Source organism: Octodon degus, unplaced genomic scaffold (genome assembly GCF_000260255.1).
Source record: "Octodon degus isolate 3935 unplaced genomic scaffold, OctDeg1.0 scaffold00018, whole genome shotgun sequence".
In the NCBI taxonomy this organism is placed as follows: Eukaryota; Metazoa; Chordata; class Mammalia; order Rodentia; family Octodontidae; genus Octodon; species Octodon degus.
The window spans coordinates 19942599-19963190 of NW_004524594.1; the positions used below are offsets into that span (position 1 = coordinate 19942599).

The following is a 20592-nucleotide window of genomic DNA, read 5'->3' on the forward strand; positions in this document are numbered from 1 at the left end:
TGTGGTGCTGGGGGATTGAACCGCGGTCCCTGATGCTTTTGCTAAGCTTGTTCTAAGTAGGTGCTTTAGACCACTGAGCCATCTCTCCAGCCCCAAAGAGTCTCATTTGTGCTTGATCTTATTTTATTTTTTTGTATTTTAGGGAAGGGTCTACAGGGTGTTCAGGGTCTCACTACTAGATTAAGACTCAGAGTGATTCTCCTGTTTATAGCCTCCCAAGTTCTGGGATTACAGGCACGTGCTACCATGCCTAGTCTCCATTGCCATCTCAGCATGCCCCGGGGGTGGGGCTGGCTCGGCAGGCCCAGGCATTGAACCCCTGGCCCCTGTGCTTGCTTGCGGGTGCTTTAATCTGCTGAGCTATTTGGTCAGCCCTTTGTGCTTGATCTTAGCAGGCCCATCCAGGATGGGCTGTTGCTGAGTTCCTGGAGGACAATAACCCCAAGTGATTTCAGTTCACGAAGAGTTGGGCATCAGGCCCTGGGACGGGAACAGCAGTTGAGCCCTGTGTTTTGGCCTGCTGGCAGAGATGGCACTGCAGCACTATGGCTTCAAGGCAGGGGCCTCTCTTTCATCTTTTACTTTCTCCCCACCTTCCTCTGGATTTCTTTCTTTTTTCCTTCTTTCCTTCCTTTTTTTTTTTTTTTTTTTTTTGAGACAGAGTCTCACTCTATAGTATACATTTCAGGCTGACCTTGAACTCACTATATAGCCCAGCATGGCTCTGAACTTGTGGCAGTCCTCCTGCCTCAGCCTCCCAAGCGCTGGAGTTACAGGCATACGCCATCACACCCAGCCTGTTTTCAGAATTCTAATGACAACTACCACCACTTGGTTAGAAATCTAATCTGTCATTCCTGGGGTTTGTGCAATATTTTTGCACATGTGCTATTTTATTTCATCCTAAAACTCTAGATGGGCACGACTTGTAATCCTGGTTTCATGGACAATAGAGATGCTAGTTACATTGTCTGCGTTAGTTTTCAATATCGTCGTAGGTGGTGTGCCTAGAGCTGAGCTCAGGCAGTGAGGACTAGGCCTGCGAGTGCCTACGGGGTCTCCGTGAGTCCTCCTTTAGTGAAGTGCTCAGTGATTGTCATCCCTCCAGTAGATATCTCTTTCTAGAATGAGACCCCAGTTCTCAGGCACAGACAGTATCCAGGAAATACTAGAAAATGAGCTCCATTTCCCATGAAATTTGTCATTACTTTGTGGTTTGTACTGGGAATAAAACTCAAGAGCTTGCGCTTGCCAGTCAGGCACTTATGCTAAGCCATTGCCCTGGCCCTTCTCCAGGAAGTTGGCTGAGCCGGGGCAAGTACTTGCACCCACCTCTGGCTGTGAGTTCACTCAGGTTTCCTGGTCTGACAGTGGAGTTTTTCTGGGACCCAAAGAATGAGACCTGTGGAATGGGAACCCTCTGATTCCCCTAGACTGCAAGTGGATGTTGGCAGAGGTTCTGGAGAGTCTGCTCAGGAGTGCACAACACAGAGGAGACCTGGAAGGCCTGCCCTCAGCTGTTCCCTAGTTTATCACACACGTGTGTATATAGCTACAACTGTCTTCTTCAAATGCAAATAAAATCCCACTGGACATGAGCACTTGCATCGCGTGGGTTGTCCATCAGGGTCCTGCCCTTCCTACCCTGGTGGCTGGCTATTATGTTGATGACATTGGTCATTGTGCTCATTTGAATTCTCCTACCCAACACCAATGATGTCACTGGAATTGGGAGCTGTGTGGGGGTTGAGATTGTGGCTTATCTGGCTGCTGTGTCCGTACCATATGTTGCACAGCAAGCTTCATCAGTGCTTTAGCTTGGATGATGTGGGGAACTGACAGACCTAAGTGCTTTGCTGAGAATTTATTGGTAATCAGAATCTAAACGGGATCTGATGGTGGTTGCAGGGCCGGGAAGGTTGGTCATTCTTAAAATGATCTAGTTCTTGGATTAACTTTTCTAAACTACACCTATAGGAAATAAAATAAACAGACATAAAAATGTATTAAATAATAACATATGTGGCAGGAAAGAGCAATCCTAGTAAAACTAAACTTTAGTCTTCATATGTGCCCAGGCACAAACAGGATCTCAGGGGACAGACCCAGGTCTGAAATGTGCCAGGCCCAGCACGAAGCTCACTTCCTGTTAGCACAGGCTGCAGAGTAAAGCCCAAGGTGCAGGGAGCTCTGTGTGTGCTCACCTGGTCCTTACATTCAACCTCAGTGGCAGGACCCCTGAGGAGGAGGACAGGAGAAGAATAAAGGTACACAGCACCCTGCAGGAAATGTTTCGGGAAAGTATAGGGAACAGTTATTGTGGAGAAAGAAATCTGCCACATGCAATTAAGAATTCAGGTTGGGAAAAGGGAGTGAAGCTATTCAAAAGGAAGGACTTACTGAGTAGAGGAGGACAGGAGAGGGAGTAGGGGCGGGGAAGATATATCTATGTATGTAAGCATGGTGGTTTGGACAACTGTACTGTGCATTTCTGCTGGTCTATGAAAAGGAAGAGCTGGTGCTTAATTTGTTTTGTGTGCCATTTTCAATTCTTTTACCTCAATTCTTAATTTCTTACATATTTCTTTTTTCTTCCAATTTTGCATGTATATATCTGGTCATATGAACAACTAATTTGAAGACAACACTACGCAAAACAGTAAAAACCGAAATTCATATTACTTTGTTTAGTGAAATTCTGTATCATTTGTAATTTTCCTATTTTAGTACTATTTTGTATTCTCTTTAAAAAATAAAAATTAAAAAAGGAACTCAGTGTATGTAAGTACTATAAATATTGAATGTGTATGGTATGCTGACAACATTGAAACAAAAGAATGGGAAAGTTCTGAAATAAAAGATTGAATGTTTTAAAGATACTTATTGCTTAAAACAAGTTAAGTACTGCATTATAAAATGATTTTCTTTTCAGATTATGCTGTAGAGAATAGATCTCTAGTTTTCCAACTTCCCCTAAAATTTAAATCCTGGACTAAAGCTCTCTCCTCAGATTTAAGTTTTTTAGGTTCATATGACTGGAGTAATGAAACCTGATTGTTGTTTTTCATTTTAGGTGATATGTCAGTTGAAAGGGGGCACACAAGTGCTGTGTATAGACAATTCTGGCACAGGAGAACTAAAAGCACTTCATTTGGTTCCTCAGTATCAAGACCAAAATAATTGTCTACAGTCAGGTACAAAGTATATGAATGAAAGTTATGTGATATGTCCTGTGTAAGTTGGTAAGTGGATATGCTTGGCTTCATATAAAGGGTGAAAGTCAAAGAGACAGAATATTAAGTAGATGATTTGGTGCACCTCTTGGGCCACTGTAGTGACACACATTTAGCACAGTATCTAACAAAGTCCACCACTGCTTCTAAGAAGTAGTGGTTCCCACACACTCAGGCCACTGTAGACATTGAGCTGACTAGTATGTTTCATTACCAGACTTCTTGGCCTTCCTGCAATCTAATATCAGGGTCAACCCAGGGTAGTTTATGTTGGTCTGTGAAGTCTAGAGTGAAAATAGAAAATATGACTCCTTATTTCCATATTCCCTCCTTCTCTGGGGACAGGGAAATGTCTCCATGACATTTATTTTGTGGTAGAAGAGCTGGCTACACAGGAATCTCAAGCCTCAGTTCTCTGGTCCCTGTAGGTCACAGCTGCATCCATGATGCTGTCTGCATGCAGGGAGATGGGTTTTCCTATGGCAAAATCCTAACACCTTCGTATCGACAGAAAAGGTTTATGTAATATTTTCCAGTTCAACTTCCTTGACATGTGGTCGTGGCCCCTGCCTAGGCTCCTTGCATATATAAAATATGTTCCATACACATTAAACATCACCATAAAATAGCATATCCTGTGATCTAAGATTGTTGCTCACTCATTGGATAGAAGCTTGGAGAAGGAAGTGTGTTCAGTGTGCAGGGCAAGCACAGGCTGAAGAGGAGTACTGAAATGTCTCTCCACTTAGAATTCGGAGCACCAAGGTCTGCAGTCACCAGTGTTCAGGGTGTTCTTCACCATGCCCTAAGGCCAAAGAAGTGCCTTTCAGTGCCGCATGAGCACTTTGGTCCAAATAGTTTCGTGAGCGTTTACATCCTACAACTTATTAACCATTTGAAGAAGGCACGTAGTTCATGCAGTGTCCAACAGGTGTCACTGGTCTTTCATTGAAATTGTAACCTAGCCAGTGATGCTCTGGTGAATTTGCTGTGGCACCCATAATGTTTGCCACAGGTGGGGAACCTGGGTAGTAATAATGCTCTTTTACTATAGTTAGCTATCCCTTGGGGACTGAGGTCAAGTAACTTAATGACCAAAAAAAAAAAAGAAGGCTATAAGTTTTTTTTTTTTTTAAATACCCTGACTTAAAGGTTTTATAGAATAAAAACACAAATTAAATAACTGGACGTGATAAATCCAGAATATGTTTCGGTACTTTCTTCCATATACAAATGGAAGAAGAACAATATATGCTATTGGTTAATCTTAATTGTCTTCCTTACAGATGTCCCCAAACCACTGGCTACTTTAGTAGGAAGATTTTTGCCAGTTCCTGCAAAATTAAATCTCATTACACAACAAGTAAGTCATTGTTTTAATATAAAAATACAACTAGGCATTATTGTCTCTTGAAATTTCAGTTGAACTCAGAAATAGAATTTATCTTCCAGTCAAACATTTACCAAGTGTTGGATCCCTTCACCCCATGGCAGGCATGGGCAGGGTGAAGCAGAGGATGCGACTCCTTGCCAGTGCAGGAACCCACGTTGCCCTTTTCTGCAGCCTCCTGACCCTCACCTGTGCAAACTTTGTGTTTTGCAATCCCACCAAGCCTAAGGGCTGTGGACTTGCTTTTTATAAGCTGTTTTTATGATGACAGCAACATGCGCTTGCCCCAAGTCCTGCCATCCAGTGTTCCTCCCCACAAGAACCTTTTCTAATTCCCCAGCACAGTCACAGCACTGCCACTGTCCTCTGTTGTTCGATTTGCCTGTCTGTCTGCATCCAAACACAAGAATGCAGCTCCAAAGGAGCCTATATGCGTCCTTTATCTCTGTAAACTGAGGCCTGGCAAAGGGCCTGGCACTGTGGGAACCTGACTCACTTGCACCAGGAGGGGGGCTGGCCTGAGACATCAGCGAGCTCACAAACAAAACAAAACAGGTACCTAACTGCTCTCCTGCAGCTTACATTTTAGTCCAGGAGACAGGTGACAAACAAGCCTAGTAAGTAAATGATTGAGTGTGTCAGGAGAGCAGAGGAGGATGAGGAAAATAGGGGCTTAGAGGGAGAGGTAGCTTTTAAGTTTCAATAGGGTAGTCACAGCTCCATGGAGAGGGTGACCGCTGGGGAAGTCTTGGAAGAGATGAGTGAGCATGTGGGTACCACAGGAAGAACATTCCAGGGAGAGGGAACGGCACAGGCCTCAAGGAGGCTCATGCTTTATAAGGGGGCCAGTGGGGCTGGGATGGAGCAAGCCAGGGGAAGGAGTAGCAAGGAAGGCCAGGAAGGACTGTGGCTTCTGCTCTTCTTAGGAAGGGGCTGCAGGTTCATTGCCTCTACCCTGACCCTGCTGCTGCTGTAACCTCCGTGTAGGTTGGTGGTGGCTCAGACCCAGTAGCAGCAACAGAAGTGGCAAGGAGTGGATTCTCAGGACTTTGTGGGTTGAGTCAACAGGATTTGTTATGATTGGACCGGATGAGGAATATAAAGAGAGGAGTTGAGGATGGCGTAAGCTGGAGGCCCAGCTTCTTGCCACCTCCATGAAACCTTGGCCCCCGGCCTGCAGGAAATTTTCAGCCTGAATGAAAGGTGGAGTTTGCATCAGAGAGGCAGAGTGCCAGTGTTTCAGGGGATTCAAGGAGTTCTAGCTCTGCCTGACCTATCAGTGGGAGGTATCTCAGGCACCCCTACAGGTGTGCAGGAGGCTAGAGAGGCAGGACTGGGCGGGGGAATGAAGTGGGACTCACACGCTATGTGAATAGACGAGTCCAGGAGGCAGCAAGTGTGAACAGAGTGAAATGCTTGTTGAACGTACTTTTTTCTCAAGTTGGATGTTACCCAGGAGGAAAACTCATATGAAGGAATGCAAGAGACAAACAGGTCCAGGCCACAACTGGCGACAGCCACAGCCACTAAGGGAGTCTGCTGGTACTGGCTAGACACCTCCGTCTGCTGGCTTTGTCCACACCACCAGTTTCCTTCCTTCACTGTTGGAGCCGCCATCCAGGAAGGTGCCCTCATGCTTGCTCTTCTACCTCTAAGATCTAACTCGAGAGCGCCTGGCAAGCATGGCCTCTTCCTCCTCCTCCTCCCCCTCCTCCTACTCCTCCCCATCTCTCCTCGGCTGTGCGTGTTATTGTTCATCTTGGCTCCTTGACTTCTTACCCTGTGACGTCAGCAACGCATTAACACTGCATTTGCCACATCCCAACAATCCCTGGCTTCCCTGCCAGACCCCAAGTTCTGTCTGATTTTTAGGGCCTCTCCATTGAAAGCATGGTGCACAATGGGAAGCACCACTTTTCCTCAGAGTCTGCTAGAATTTTAGGATCTCAGGGCTCACCTGACACCCAGCTCTGATCTGGCCCGATCCAGATTATAGACATTCTGGGTCAGAACCTGCCTGTTACCCCCATGCCCCAGCCCCCGTGGTTTCCTCACGCAGGATTGGCTAGAAGCACCACTTTAGAGTTCAGTCTTCACTCCTGGGAATCGGACACTGCTGCAGGAACTCATCGCTTCTGGCGTACAGTTGTTCCACATTAATGACCTAGGCGGTACATAAGAGGCATCTCTGATTCCTGCCTTACTCTGAGTTGGTTTTTTTGGTGGAACTGGGAATTGAACTTAGGCCCTTGCGCTTGCCAAGCAAGTGCTTATTCTACTGAGCTATCTCCCCAGCCCCTATCTGAGGTTAAATAAGCAAAATGGGAGGGAAAGTAACTACCTGGTTTATCAAAGAATTGCCTTGGCCCTGAAAGCTGTGAAATTCCCTCTCCCAAAGGGATGCCAAGCCCTCGGGCTACTGTCCGGAGGTGGCAAGAGTGCCCGTGGCTCAAGCTGGACAGGTGCGGGACCCGGGGGAAGCCCTGTGGGCCTCATGATCCTGGTGGCTACCTAAGGTAGGTGGGTCAGGGCGGTTCCCAGGGCCTTCTAGCATTCACAGGTGCCCTGCAGAAAGCCTGGGAGACAGGAAGTGAAGAGGACGGATAGCAGGAGGTTTTCTGAGGCCACACCTCTCAAATAATTTTTATCTCCGGTTTTGAAAGGCAGACAAGGCTAGGATGTTTACCTGTGATTTATACAAAGCATTCCAAATCAAATCTCAGAAGGTTAGACTCGCGAAGGTTGGGCTCCCCATTCCTTTTCCTGCACCTGAGTGATAGAAGGGAAAATAACAGCCTGAGAAAGCAGAGGACATGGTCAGTGCAGACCTGGAGGCACTGCTTTGGAATGTGTAGTATATTTTTGAATAAATGAAAAATTGTGGGGGCTGGGGAGATGGCTCAGTAGAATAAGTGCTTCCCTGGCAAGCACAAGGGCCCGAATTCAATCCCCGGTTCTGAAGAAAAAAGAATAAATGAAAAATTGTTACTACTGCAAGACATCAAATGTCAAAATCTCTAAGAACAGGATTTTTTTTTTTTTCCGGGGGAGGGGTGGATGCTGGCTGAGGCTGCCTTAAGGGCAGGTCTGTTGTGGCATGTGGCATGTTGTGAGGATGGAACCGCAATCTCTTGACACTGACTGATTTTGCCCAAGCAGGCGCTTTAGAAAACTGAGCTAACTCGCCAACCTCCAAAATCTCTAAGAACATAATAAGATGCTTTTAGTTTAATTGTAATTGCTTTTATTTCACAATTGGTCATTCATTAAAAGGAAATAGTTCCATTACAGTATCTCTCCCCAGTCAGGTGACAACTGTGTGCCCTGCTTGCTGGCTTCTCACTGTGGCCCTGCAACCCCACTTCTATCTCTGTGTCCTGGGGTGCTGTGGCTGTGTTAAGTGGTTGCCACTGGATTAATTGCATTGACAACAATGTAAAAGAAATAGACCAGAACTTCTTGACATTATGTGAAACTGAGACTAAGCTAGAAATAGCAACAAGCTCTGAGGCCTGGACACAGCATGGGGACAGTAGGGTAGAAATTAAGGGTTGGTCCGGACAAACCTTTCCTCAAGACAGCCTTGACCTAGTGTGCTCAGGTGGTGATGGATTCTTCATAGTAATAAGGCCTGGACATGACTAAAAGAGATAGTGGTATGAACCTAGAACAGTGATGGCAAACCTTTTGGAGGGTTCAGTGACCCCAACAGTCCACAGCGGCACCCATATCCTACCTTTACCACCACTGACCTCAAGGAAAAATAATATTTATCAGTACATAGAGGCCAGCTGGCTGGAGCTTGTACTCATGCAAATCATTTTTCCTTTGACTTCGTACAGCCTGACAGTGGTGCCCTCCCCTCAGCAGCCAGCAACGGGCCTGCTTTCCCTTTGGAACCAACTCTTCCAGGACCACCGAAACTAACTTTGGCTGGGTAAGCATCCGAAGCAATACATTATCACTTCTCCTAGTGTCGGAGTTATAGGGGCTTCTGCGTACCTTTGGGATTTCCTTTTGCGCAGCAGAATGGACTTCGGAAAGCTTAGTTCTGACCTCACCAGAGCCGCGGGCAGCATGGCTGTGCATGTGTGGTTGGTGTTGCTGTAAAGGCTTGTCTTGAGCAGCCCCTGGTTTCCACTCCACTGTCCACTGTTCTGTGCCCAGGCCTCAGGCTTGTTGCCACTACTAGCTTGGTCTCAGTCTCTCATAGTTTCAACATGTGCTGGTCGATTTCTTTTTTGTTGCAATCATTGCAAGTAACCCAGTGGCAGCCACTTACCACAAGTGGTGACTGCAGAGCTGCCTCTGCCCACTGCCTTCCATGCTAAGCCAGCACCAGCTGCATGCAGGGTCCCGGTGAGTCTCTATTCATGTCTCTGATGGATGCAGGCTGCTCTGAGCCGGGACCTTGTCTTGCTGTTTTAAAGTGGTGATGATGATTGTAACTAATTCAACTAACAAGGCTGGTTGAAAAGCTTTGTCAAGTTCACATGCATGTGCTGACTGTGGTCTGGGCCATTGTTTTTCCTGAGTCCTGAACTGAATCAGTGAGATCAGTCTGTTCCTGTCTCTAAGGGTGTCATGGCTGAGTCTATGTAGTCATGAATCTGAGGCCTGGAGGACACCAACCCCTTGTGAAAGGCAAACTGGCTGCTCTGATGCTGGCCAGCTCTGCTCATGAACACATGACCTTGGTAAGCTTTAAGAGAGCTGTCTGAGGCTAAGAATGAAAGGCTATTGAGTGAAGCCCTAGATGGGCCCTGAAGACAGACACGTCCAGCCCACCCTTAGGGCTCTCCCTTGGCACCAGGAGGTGACTGTGCTCAGGGCCCGCTGACTTCAGCTGATGGCCTCCAGTGATTGTGATGGCCAGGAACTATGTCAGTGGCCAGGAAGCCACGTCCTTGCCTCACTCTCTGGTATGATTGATCATGAGGACACATGATCAGTATTGTCATTGGTCATCTCGTCATTAACATTTTTGGATGAAACCAAAACATCTTAACCTTCTAGATTCTGCTGATAGCTTTGCATCTTCAGTTGCGTAGCGTGATGTGAGATTCCATGAACCTCGAGATGTGCCCAGTGACTCTGCTGTGCTCTGGGTGCATCTGGCCAAGGATACTGTGCTGCTCTGTGCTCTGCCATGCCTAGAACAGGGTGGGCTCGCTCAGTGCACAGCCATCTGAGGCCTCACTGTGGTGCGGCAAGTGTGCATTTTTGCAGGAACAGCTTTCTCTCCGGCACATTTTCCTTTTCGCCCTCCTCTTGTCCTCCATTTTCTTTCCCCTTCCTTTCTTTCCCCCTCCCACTTCTCCTCTTCCTCCTCTTCAGTCTGTATTAGATTTTTCCAATCACAAATTTTTCTTTATTTTGAAGTAATTATGCAAGATATAAAAGCTTTTCTCATTATAAGTGACGTGTCAGGAGCACCGTGAGCTTGGTTTGTATTTGCGGCAAATAATTACTTGATTCACCATCACTGTCCTGAATCAGCCCTGATGATTTTTCTCTGAACACCCACAGCGCTGACGCTGTTCTGGACTCAGCCAGTTTACCACTGACAGTAAGGGAGCACTGAGAGAACTGTCGGCTGGTGGGGTTTTTCTGTATGCTCCCAACCACCAATTTACTACATTTGTCACCCTGTTTACGTCTTGTTAGCCTTCCTGTGATTCCACAAGATGATGAGGTCAGCAAGGTCCAAAGGGGTCAGAAAAGAAACTGTCACCCAACATGGCTCCAACCTGCTTCACCCAGCAAGAGATATAGAAGTCTTGAGGTCAAATGCATGAGTTACCCAGCCATCATTCTTAGAGCTGCATACTGAACTGGCTAACTTACTAATCTTAAGTTAGCATAATACTAAAAACTCTAAGAAAAAGTCCTGTCCTAGATTGGCTTCCACAATGTTCTGCAGTTCTTGTGCAGGAGAATTTTCTGCTTCTGTATATTGGCCCTTTTTATTCTGATAGCAATGACAAAGATAATTTTTCTACTAATTTGGCCAGTATAAAAAGCTGGCAATGGGGCCAGGGAGATGGCTCAGTGGAATAAGCGCTTCCCTGGCAAGCACAAGGGTCTGAGTTCAATCCCCGGTTCTACCAAAAAAAAAAAAGCTGGCAAAAATAGCCTACTATTAATTACTATATAATTTTAATAATCTGATCCTCATTCAGCTCATAAATGTGAATCCCAACACATGATTGATACTTTCATTTTTGGTAAATACTGAATTTCACCATTAAGAATTTCCAGAGCGTACATCTCTGAAATTTTTCTTAAAGGTGAGGCGCCATCTCTGTGCGGGAGGTCATCATAACGCTTTTCTGAGGCAGTGCTACCTAGATCTTTATAACCTCCTAACTTTTAGGTTGGCCCCTGAGATGGTCAAGTGGAGGTCTTTCTCCTGTCGCGGCCATCACAGTGGGCAAGTGCCTTCCTGTGCCCTGTGTACCACATGCTCATGGCTAACACGGCATCTGCTCGTGCTGCTCTTTCACATGAAGCATCTTTCAACCTATAATAAAGAAACTTTGCAACCTAAAACATAATTGGTTCTATTTTCTTCAGTAGTAGTTTAATTTTTTCCATCTATATTAAATTATCTTGGGCCTGAATATTTGTAGCATTTATAATTAGTATAAAACAATTTCCCATCATACTATGTTATGCTCTCTAAATTTTCAGTTGTCCGTCTCATGTCTCCAGCTATTTCGTGGATTCTTCCATGGTAGACACTGTAAATTTAAAAGATACTTATTTCTGACATCTTTTGAAGCATTCGCCTCATCTTGACCGTGTGATAGGCTCTTAGTCCAAGCATGCTGGCTGGTCTTGCCACTGCAAATACTCATTGAACTCTTACTGTCTCAATATTTTAGGACTTTAGCCAAAAGACAACTAACCAGGAAACTTTGAGAATGTGGGGCTCAGACATGGGGGATGGAACAAAAGGATTGGCTCCCTGTGGGAATACAAGCTTGAATTATAACTGCATAGCAAACAGCACAGCTTTCATCCTGGTTATGTGCTATTCTAGATGCTTAAGAAATTTAGGCTGGACCTGGTGGTGCATACCTGTAAATCCAGCACTACAGAGGCTGAGGCAAGAGGTTAAGATGAGTTCAAGGCCAGCCTGGGCCACGTAATATGTCCAAGGTCAGCCTGAACTACATAGTGAGACCCTACCGCCAAGGTAGGAAGGAAGGAAAGGAAGGAGAGAGAAAAGAAGAAAAGAAAAGAGAGAGAGAGGAATAGAATGGAATTTAGGAATCAGTGTGCCCTTGGCCAGGGCACACAGAGACAAAAGCTGCATGCCTAATCTCCAGGAGTTCATTGCCTAATGTAGTAGGTGCTCATCTGTCAGGCCCTCCTCGTACTATAGTTGTCCCCATGTCCCTCCTTTCACTGTTACTAGTCCCACTTCTGGCATCACTGATTTGTTGTGAGTGCCACAGGGCCCACATTCAACACCTGAATCACCTGAGGAGTCTTTCCTTTTACTCTCAAGATAGCTGCGAGGCAAATCACACAGACAATTGGGAGGCAGTTGTAATAATCCCTTCCCAAAGTGAAGGAGATCCCCGAAGACCACATGAGCCACCTGAAACATACTTCAATATTGTTGGTAACATTACAGTTGGGCTGCTTTACCAGTGGCATACTGTATAGACAATGATTTATCCTTCATACGTATGTCCCATTAGCATTCAGATGGGGCATTTGGTGGGGAAGAGCACAGAGAGTAGAAAGAGAGCAGACATTTAAACAGGGTAGAGAAAAACCCCAAGAAACTTTCTGGAAGTGTATAGAGCTTCCAGAAAGAAAGGCTCCCCTTGCCTGCCCTGTGGATCGCCAGCTATGCATTGGTGGGTCGGGCAAGGCCAGTCACAACATGTATGAACTGTGCTGCCACCCCCAGTACATGCCTAGGCACCTAGAAATAATACCTGTCAATGTCTGGTGTTGGATTTTCAATGTTTGTTCAAGACACCAGCTGCTTAGCTAATTTTCTTTTTCCAGAGTAACCATCTGAATACATTTTCTTTTTTAATCTTTATAGAGTAACTCTTAGTTCATGGGACCCAAAGTCTAAAAAGCCATGTAACTGTACCAAATCCCAGTGTCTGAAATTGTAAGTAACCACAAATCCTTCATTATTAAATATGAAATAAGGTTTCTTAGAAGTCAGTAAGAGGAGCACAGTGTAGACAAAGCAGACCAGCTTGGTGGTGTGCATGCTGCAGTTAGTTCTCAATGGCCGCATCTTGACACTCACTGTGAACCAGAGCGAGCAAGAGCCACGCTTTTGGCATGAACCTGGCTTAGCTCGTGCATTATCTTGGCCTATTAACTTTTTAAAAGGCCCTTCTCACACATCAAGGGGTGCAATTTTTTTGATGTTGGTTTACGTTCTCTAAATCCAGTCCCTCTGGCAGTGCTGAATGTGTCATCACTGTTGAGGATTAACTGTAACATTTCCACCCTGTTTTCTGAAGTCTGATGAATTGGTTTACAGTCAGCTTTCCCATTGCTGGGACGCAGTACCTGACACCCACAGCTTAGAGGAGGAGGAGGGGATTCAGGGCGCGGTTGGCTGGCTCCGAAGCAGAAGCCTCGTGGCAGAAGCATGTGGTGAAGCAACACTGGGTTCATGGTAGCTAGAAAGTAGGCCAGGGAAACAGTGCCAGAGGAGAAGGAAGGGACAAGGGACTGAACAGAGAACCCCAAATCATGCCTCTGACTGACCTTAACATACCCAGAAATGTTCCACCAACAAAACCCAATCAAGTTGACACTCCACCCTAACTACCTCAACCCATCCCTGGTCAATTTCAAATCCAAACATGTTTTCTTAAACTCTTAATCTCTAAATAAAGACAACAGCAGGCACATAATTCTACTTACCATAATTCAGCTATCCTATACAGAAGCAGAAAGGCAACAGTTCTTCCTCCTAAGTCTTTAACAGTCCAGCATTTTTCAAAAGTCCTAGCCAAGTCTCTTCTGAACTCATAGCTGTGAACCTCTGTAAAAAATTTTAAAGCTCATTATGTAATCCGATGATACAGTGGCATAGGGTAAACATTCCCATTACAAAAGGGAGGGCTGAGGACATAGAAAGCAAGACAGAAACCCATCAGAGCAGATGTTATGTCCTGTGGCTCTATATCTGACATCCGGGGCACACGGCTTGAGCAGGCCCATCCCTGTGACTTTGGCCATTGTAGCCCACTCTCTTGAGTTGGCTTCACTCATGGCTCTGGAACATTTTTCTGCAGGTATTCCATGTTTCTGGTATCTCCAGATTCCTGAGATCTCTACTTGCAGCTTGAGTTCATCCCATAGCTTCATGTACTGCCTTTTCAGGGACTCCTTGCCTTACCTTCCAGGCCTTCCTTTAACACTGAGGTAGAAACCTTTCTCACCTTCCATTACGCATACCAGTAAAACTAGTAGCATATGGATGACATTAAGGTCTGAGTCATCAGGAGCAGTAGTCAGGCTCCTTGGACTATGGCTGCGGTGGTCACTGAGAGCCTGAAGCACAGTGAAATGAATTCTGGGAAACCAAATCCCTTCTTGAATACAGGGTCCCAAGAACTCTTCTTAAAAGATTTATAGTTTTACACCCAAGAGGATGCAATGAATAAAATCTTGCTGATTACTATGTTGCCCTCAATGTATCTTTCTTATCCCTGTACAATTTACTTGATTTCTTTTTAATGGCACTAATCTTTTCAGCAACCACACTTCTTTTGACCCCAACTTTATACATTGTTCTACCTGGGAGAAAACTGTTTTTTACAAATTTTTCTGCTCTGCCTTTTACCTCCAAGTCATCCTATAAACCTTGCTAAAAGCTACCAGGAATACCGATGCTATAGCCTGAATTTTAGGTTGCCTTTGAATTTCCTTCACCAGATTACTTAACTCACTGCCATTAATATCAGTCTCATGCAGTGTTTAGAGAACATGGGCAAGGTACAGTCAAATCTTTTTGTCAGTATATAACACAGATGGCTTCCAATCCATTTTCCAATAAAGTGTTTGTTCCCAAGTGAAGTCTCCATAGTCTGACCTTTTACTGTCCACATACCTAGCAGCACGGTGGTCTTCTGAACTGTGACCAAAATCACCTATCAGGCTCTGTTTTTAGTATTCCAGGGCTTCTCTGTCCCGCATCTCCAAACATTTCCAAACTCTTCCAGACCAATTCCAAAGGCTTCTAAACTACAAAGCCAGCTACTGTTACAATAATAATCACATTTTTGTTGCACATTTTCTGTATTAGCTGTATTGTTGTGGACACAATACCCAAAACCCATAACTTTAGGTGGAGAATTGTAATTTGGCTCATGTTTTAGAAGATTCTGCCTGTGGCTGACTCCAGGTAAAATATCGTGGAGGAAAGATGTGATGTTACAAAGCTGTTTAGTTCATGGTGGCCAGGAAGTAGAGTAGGGGAACAATGCCAGCAAAGATCAGAAAAGAGACCATCCATGGCACCCAAGGCAATACCTCTATGACCCATCTAGACACACCCAAGGGTATGCTCCACTAACCCCCTAGTCAGATTTCAAAGCCAATCAAGTGTGATATTTCACCTTCACTACCACACCAGTATTGAAATTCTCTTATAAAAATTCTGCCCACCAGGGTATAACTCCCATGAAGGTCAGTGCAAGAGTGATAGGGCTGTTGGTTGGGTTGGAAATAAATAATGTAGCTACCACCGAGGTGGCTTTAATGACTATGTTTAGTAGCACTGGACTTTGCCATCCCGTCCACCCTGCCAGACTGAGAATCTGTCACTCATGTCACCTTCCCTACCCTCAGCTCTTGCTATGGGCTGCTTCTTCCTGGCATGTATACTGCTTAGCCTTAGTTCCAGATGGGAAGGGGAGAGCATGTCCCATTTCCTGTGTCTGGCAACCCTAACCTTGGTCTCCACATGACTTTCCATTGCAGAGCTCCTGCTGAAGTTGCTGAGAGCCCCACTGAAGGGACAAAGATGTGGGGCCCACATGGGTAAAACCTAGAAGTCTGAAACTTAGTTCACAAAACAAACCTGCAAAACAAATTGGATTTTTACAAGTAATACAGAAATCTAGGGTTGACTGCAAATGTTTGCACTGTTCCTGGTTTAGTCTGTAAATGTAAGGCATGTGTCTCTCTGCACGTTGGAAACACCAATGCACCAGTGATCAGGAAATTAAAGGTGTAGCTGCGGTGAAGAGGGACAACAAGGTGGCCCTGTCTCAGGTGGACAGAACATGCAGGGTGGTAGATTTTGGTGGACAGGAACAGGAGCTGCTCAGCCACTGGCTGGGTTTGGGGTCTGGGTGAGTCAAATATTCATGAAGCCCGACATAAGGTATAGACTGTAATTGAGGCCTGGTTTGCTTCATAAGTACCTTATTAAAACATTAATTGTAAATCCCATTTTTATAATAGAAGTTGTGTTTTTTTGTTTTGTTTTTTTTTTTTTTAGGTAGGCAGCAATGCAAATGATCAATTCTAAGTATCTGAATAAAAATTTCACAGGATATAAAGGAGCTCTTTCCACTGGCTGGAGAGAGGTCTCTCCCTTCCTGAGCACTCTGAAAGCATAAATTGGTTCTGTAGTGCAGATTGATTGATTGATTGATTGATTTTTTTTTTTTTTTTTTTGTGGTACCGGGCATAGAACTTGGGACCTTATGCTTGCCAGGCAGGTGCTTTATAGATATATATTTTTTTCAGGACAATTTGATTAGTCCTTTCATATGTTAACTACAAACAGATCCAAATTCATTTTTTAAGCCTTCTGCATTGCTATTCCATTTTTCTGTGCTGTCAGACGGGACTAGTTAGGAACCATTAGATGGTCTGCATTTTTCTTAATGCAAAGATTTCAGCAATTGGGCGATTTCCAATAGTGCTTCTTCACATGACATCTTGTCTCTGGTTAACCAAATAATTATTGCCACCACATTCTGTGGAATAGTAGGACAAGACTGGATGATCTTTTTTACAGTTTCTGTTGCTTACTCATACTTAGTTTCTTCTTGTATATTTTAAAATGTGTAAAAATTTATATTTTATAGCTGTCAATGTTAATTTTTTAAGTCCCTACTGATCTGATTCTGCTGTTTGTTTCTTCTCTTGAATTTTCACTCATTGTGGCATATTACCTTGTGTGTTTTTTGGGACTTTTAAAATTGTAAATTATGGGGGCCGGGGAGATGGCTCAGTGGAATAAGCGCTCCCCTGGCAAGTGCAAGGGCCTGAGTTTGATCCCCGGTTCCACCAAAATAAATAAATAAATAAATAAATAAATAAAATCATGAATTATGATAACTAGGACTTTCCATGTGGGAATTCTTCGCAACTTGATGTGTGGATGCATACCTTTGAAGAAAGTCTGTGCTTGATTCTTCTTGAAATTTGGTGGCACTTCCAATTTAGACAGTTTAAAAGTTTTTGCTATTGTTTCGCTCTTTGCCAGCACCGTATGAATTCAGGTCTTAAACTACTATTAGCGCCCACTCAATGCTTGCAGACACATTTTCCAGCCTTTGTATGCAAGGCATTTTTTTTTTGAGGTCACTCTTGCCCTGTGTGAAGCCCCTCTGCTCTTCTTTCTGTGTGTCTAGATCTTGGAGCTGACGCCCCACCTTGAGTGTGCCCCAGGATTTGGAATAATACATATACTATAAAGCACTTAGAGTGAGTTATAAATTCCTTACATGCATTTGACTTTGTTATAGTTGCCTGCACCTTCTTTCCTCCAAGTAGTTAAAAACAAGCCGGCAGTTGTTTAGAGGAGCAGACACCTAAAGTGGGCACAGGCTTCAGCTTTAGCTTTCCTCTTGATTTTTGCTTTGGTTTTTTGTTTGTTTTTGTCATCTGAGAGATTGCCTTAGTTTAAAATACAAATTAAATTTTTTCCTTAATTTTTTATCAGCTCAAATATGCATCTAAAATGTTTGTAACATTTAATCCAGTGTTTTATAGGAGATAATTTGGCAGGATGGTCAATGAGTTTAGAATAAATGTCACCATGTGTCTTTTCAACCATCAAGACATTCAATTTCCAGGATATGATATACCTGTGGAGATGAACTTGCCACAAGAATCACCAGCATTTCCTTGAACTGTGTTGTTACCTCTTGACAAGCAACAGGGCACAGTTACTCAAAAGGTGTTGCAGTGCCGCCAGCGCTGGAACAAACATCCTGGACCTCAAGGACATCAGCTGTAATGGAACAGTGCTCATGCGGTGCTTCACAGCCCAAAGTGGAGCCACTAAACCTCAAATAATGGCTCTAGATGTGGTTTCCTGGGCAACAGTCAGGATAGACGGATGAAGGGGGGCAATGCAAACATTTTGTACAAAAATACCTAGATTACGTGGTGCTGAGAATGTAGCAGACAGCCGTTCTGAAACACCACGTCCATGCATTCGTCAACCCGCAGACAAATGAAGACATGGAACCCCAATCTGTCCTGGCTCTGCCACATGGGAAAGCCCAAGACTAAAGAAGATGGGTGCCTCTTCTTGATGACACCGCTGTCGCTGTTACCACACTGATTAGAACAGGCTTTGAGCAGAAGGAACAGTACCACTTAGGAAGAGAAATCTACATCAGTGGTAAGAAAGGAATGGAAATGTGCTAAGAGACTCAGGTCTATCCAGCTAAAACTTTAAACCTGAAACTAGGCACCTGTGCAAGACTGTAAGTCTCATCAAGAGGAGAAGCGTGACTCGCTTATTGCTGTATCTCCAGTGTCGAGCACAAAGTCTGTCTAGTGAAGCACTTAAGACACAAGGCTTCAGGAGTTTTTAATTTTAATGCAGTCCAAATGAAAATTTGCCTTTATTGTTCTTTCTGTGTTTTGTTCAAGGAATGTGGTCTTATCTCATTCTAAAGGTCTTTCAAGTTTGCTTTGGCCATCGAGCCTTAATGTGTACCTGCAGTTGTTTGTCTATTTCTGAATGGTGTTAGGTAAGGATTCAATTTTTTTTCCATATGGGCAATTCATTGTCATGTACCATTGATTGTAAACTCTGACTGTAGTCCTGGTTGATCTGCTGTATAACCCTTGTCAGCATCACACTGGCTGTACGTGTGGGCCTGGTTCCCGTCCCACGTATGGGTCCCACTTGGTAATTGTTGTGATTCGTCTGTGGGTTTTCCTCACCACTGTATTTAAATAATGACTGCATCTGCAGATAAGGACAATGATGAAATTTTCCATCTTTCATGCTTTTTCTTTGCCTTATATTGGGAGGCCGTCCATCACATCACAGTGATGAGGCTAATGTACTGGGATTGCCATTGATGGCTCACTCCTGGTTGTAATAGAAATCCTCCTGTAACTCCTGACCCTTCCCTAAAAAAGATATGTTGTAGGCGGTTGAGAGATTATTTGTATTAGGGAGCATATATACTCAGAAAATGCAACAATGACTTTGAACTAAAATCATTTCAGGACTAATACAGCAGCTAGTTAGTATGAATGTCTCAGACTGCTTTGTCACTATGACATCCTCAGTAGGTTTATGTGACCTGAGAAGGCTGTCAGGGCTACCGCTCCCGCGTTCACATTGCAGCAGCTGGGGAAGAGAAAAAAAGGTGAAGCACACTCTCTTTCTCAAGGCATAGGCAGAAGTTACCACAATCACTTTCATTCACACCCATTGTCCTGAGCCTGGTCTTGTGGTCAGGTCAAATGTAAGAAGTGGGGACAACTAAGCGTGAGTTAGGCCAACCATATACTCAACTGATACTGTGGTCAGTGTAGACTAAGAGGAAAGTAGATATTGCAGGAACCACCAGCTTCTCTGCCACCTACCCTCCCCAGGTTAAGGATATTTTTTTCCTTCTAGTCTTATTTTCGTAAGGAATATGCTATTGGTATTATGTTATAATCATAAAGAAAAATGAATTTTATCAAATGCTTTTTAAATTCATTATTGAAATGAACAGACTGGTTGTTTTTTTTTTTTTTTTTTTTTTTTTTGTTTTGTTTTGTTTTGGCAGAACCGGGGATTGAACTCAGGCCCTTGCGCTTGCCAGGGAAGCGCTTATTCCACTGAGCCATCTCCCCAGCCCCTGTTTTGACTTTTTAATCTTATCTAATACTATGAACTCCCAAAGATAATCTACGCTTGTATGCAAGGGATTGAACTAATTCGATCTTGTCATGCTGATATTTTGTTCTTGAGGATTTTTACATCTTGATTCATAAGAGAGACATGTAATTTTCCTTTCTTATATTGTCTTTATGTTTATTTCATTGATGTTGTATTCCCTGATAGGCCTCCTCATCCTCATCAACTTCTCTTTTTTTCCCTCTAGTTCCTGAAATAGTTTAAGAAAGGGTTTGTTTGTCAAAAGTTCGGTAAGACTTGCTTATGAGCTGGGTATAGTGGTATACACTCATAATCCCAGTGCTCTGGGAGGCTGAAGCAGGAAAATTACAAGTTGGACCCTCAGCCCAGGCAACTTAGCAGTTTGGCCAGACCCGTCCTCAAAATAATAAATGAAAAACAACTGAGGAAGAATGAAGTCTCTGAGTCCAGTCTCTGTTACCTCAAAACCAAACAAACAAAACAAAAACTTTTCCTATGAAACTTTCAGGGCCCAGTGCCTCTTGGGGTTGGGGGAGAGAAAGGGATGGACATCTGAACTTAGGTTCTTGCACTTGTCAGGGAAGTACTTAATTTACTGAGCCATCTCCCCAGCCCCCACTAGCTATTGTCTTCTTTAAGTTTTATATTTCTTCTTCTTCTTTTTTTTTTAAAGAGTAGTAAAATTTATTGGGGGAAAAAGGAATGAGGAATAGAAATAGCTCCTGAGGGCCAGGGAGATAGCTCAGTAGAATAAGCGCTTGCCTGGCAAGCTCAAGGTCCTGAGTTCAATCCCCAGTATTGCAAAAAAAAATAAGGAAGAAAGAAAAGAAAAGAAATAGCTC

General features: G+C 44.1%; 1 protein-coding gene across 1 annotated transcript in view; it reads left to right on the plus strand.

Annotated features, from left to right (window-relative positions):
* Tesmin (testis expressed metallothionein like protein) overlaps positions 1-20592 on the plus strand; it is a 41451-nt gene that overhangs the window by 3713 nt on the left and 17146 nt on the right. The window contains exons 3-5 of the mRNA XM_004627332.2: positions 3074-3194; positions 4520-4596; positions 8466-8560. Of these exons, the coding sequence (XP_004627389.1) occupies positions 3074-3194; positions 4520-4596; positions 8466-8560 (293 nt within the window). The remainder of the gene's footprint in view (positions 1-3073; positions 3195-4519; positions 4597-8465; positions 8561-20592) is intronic.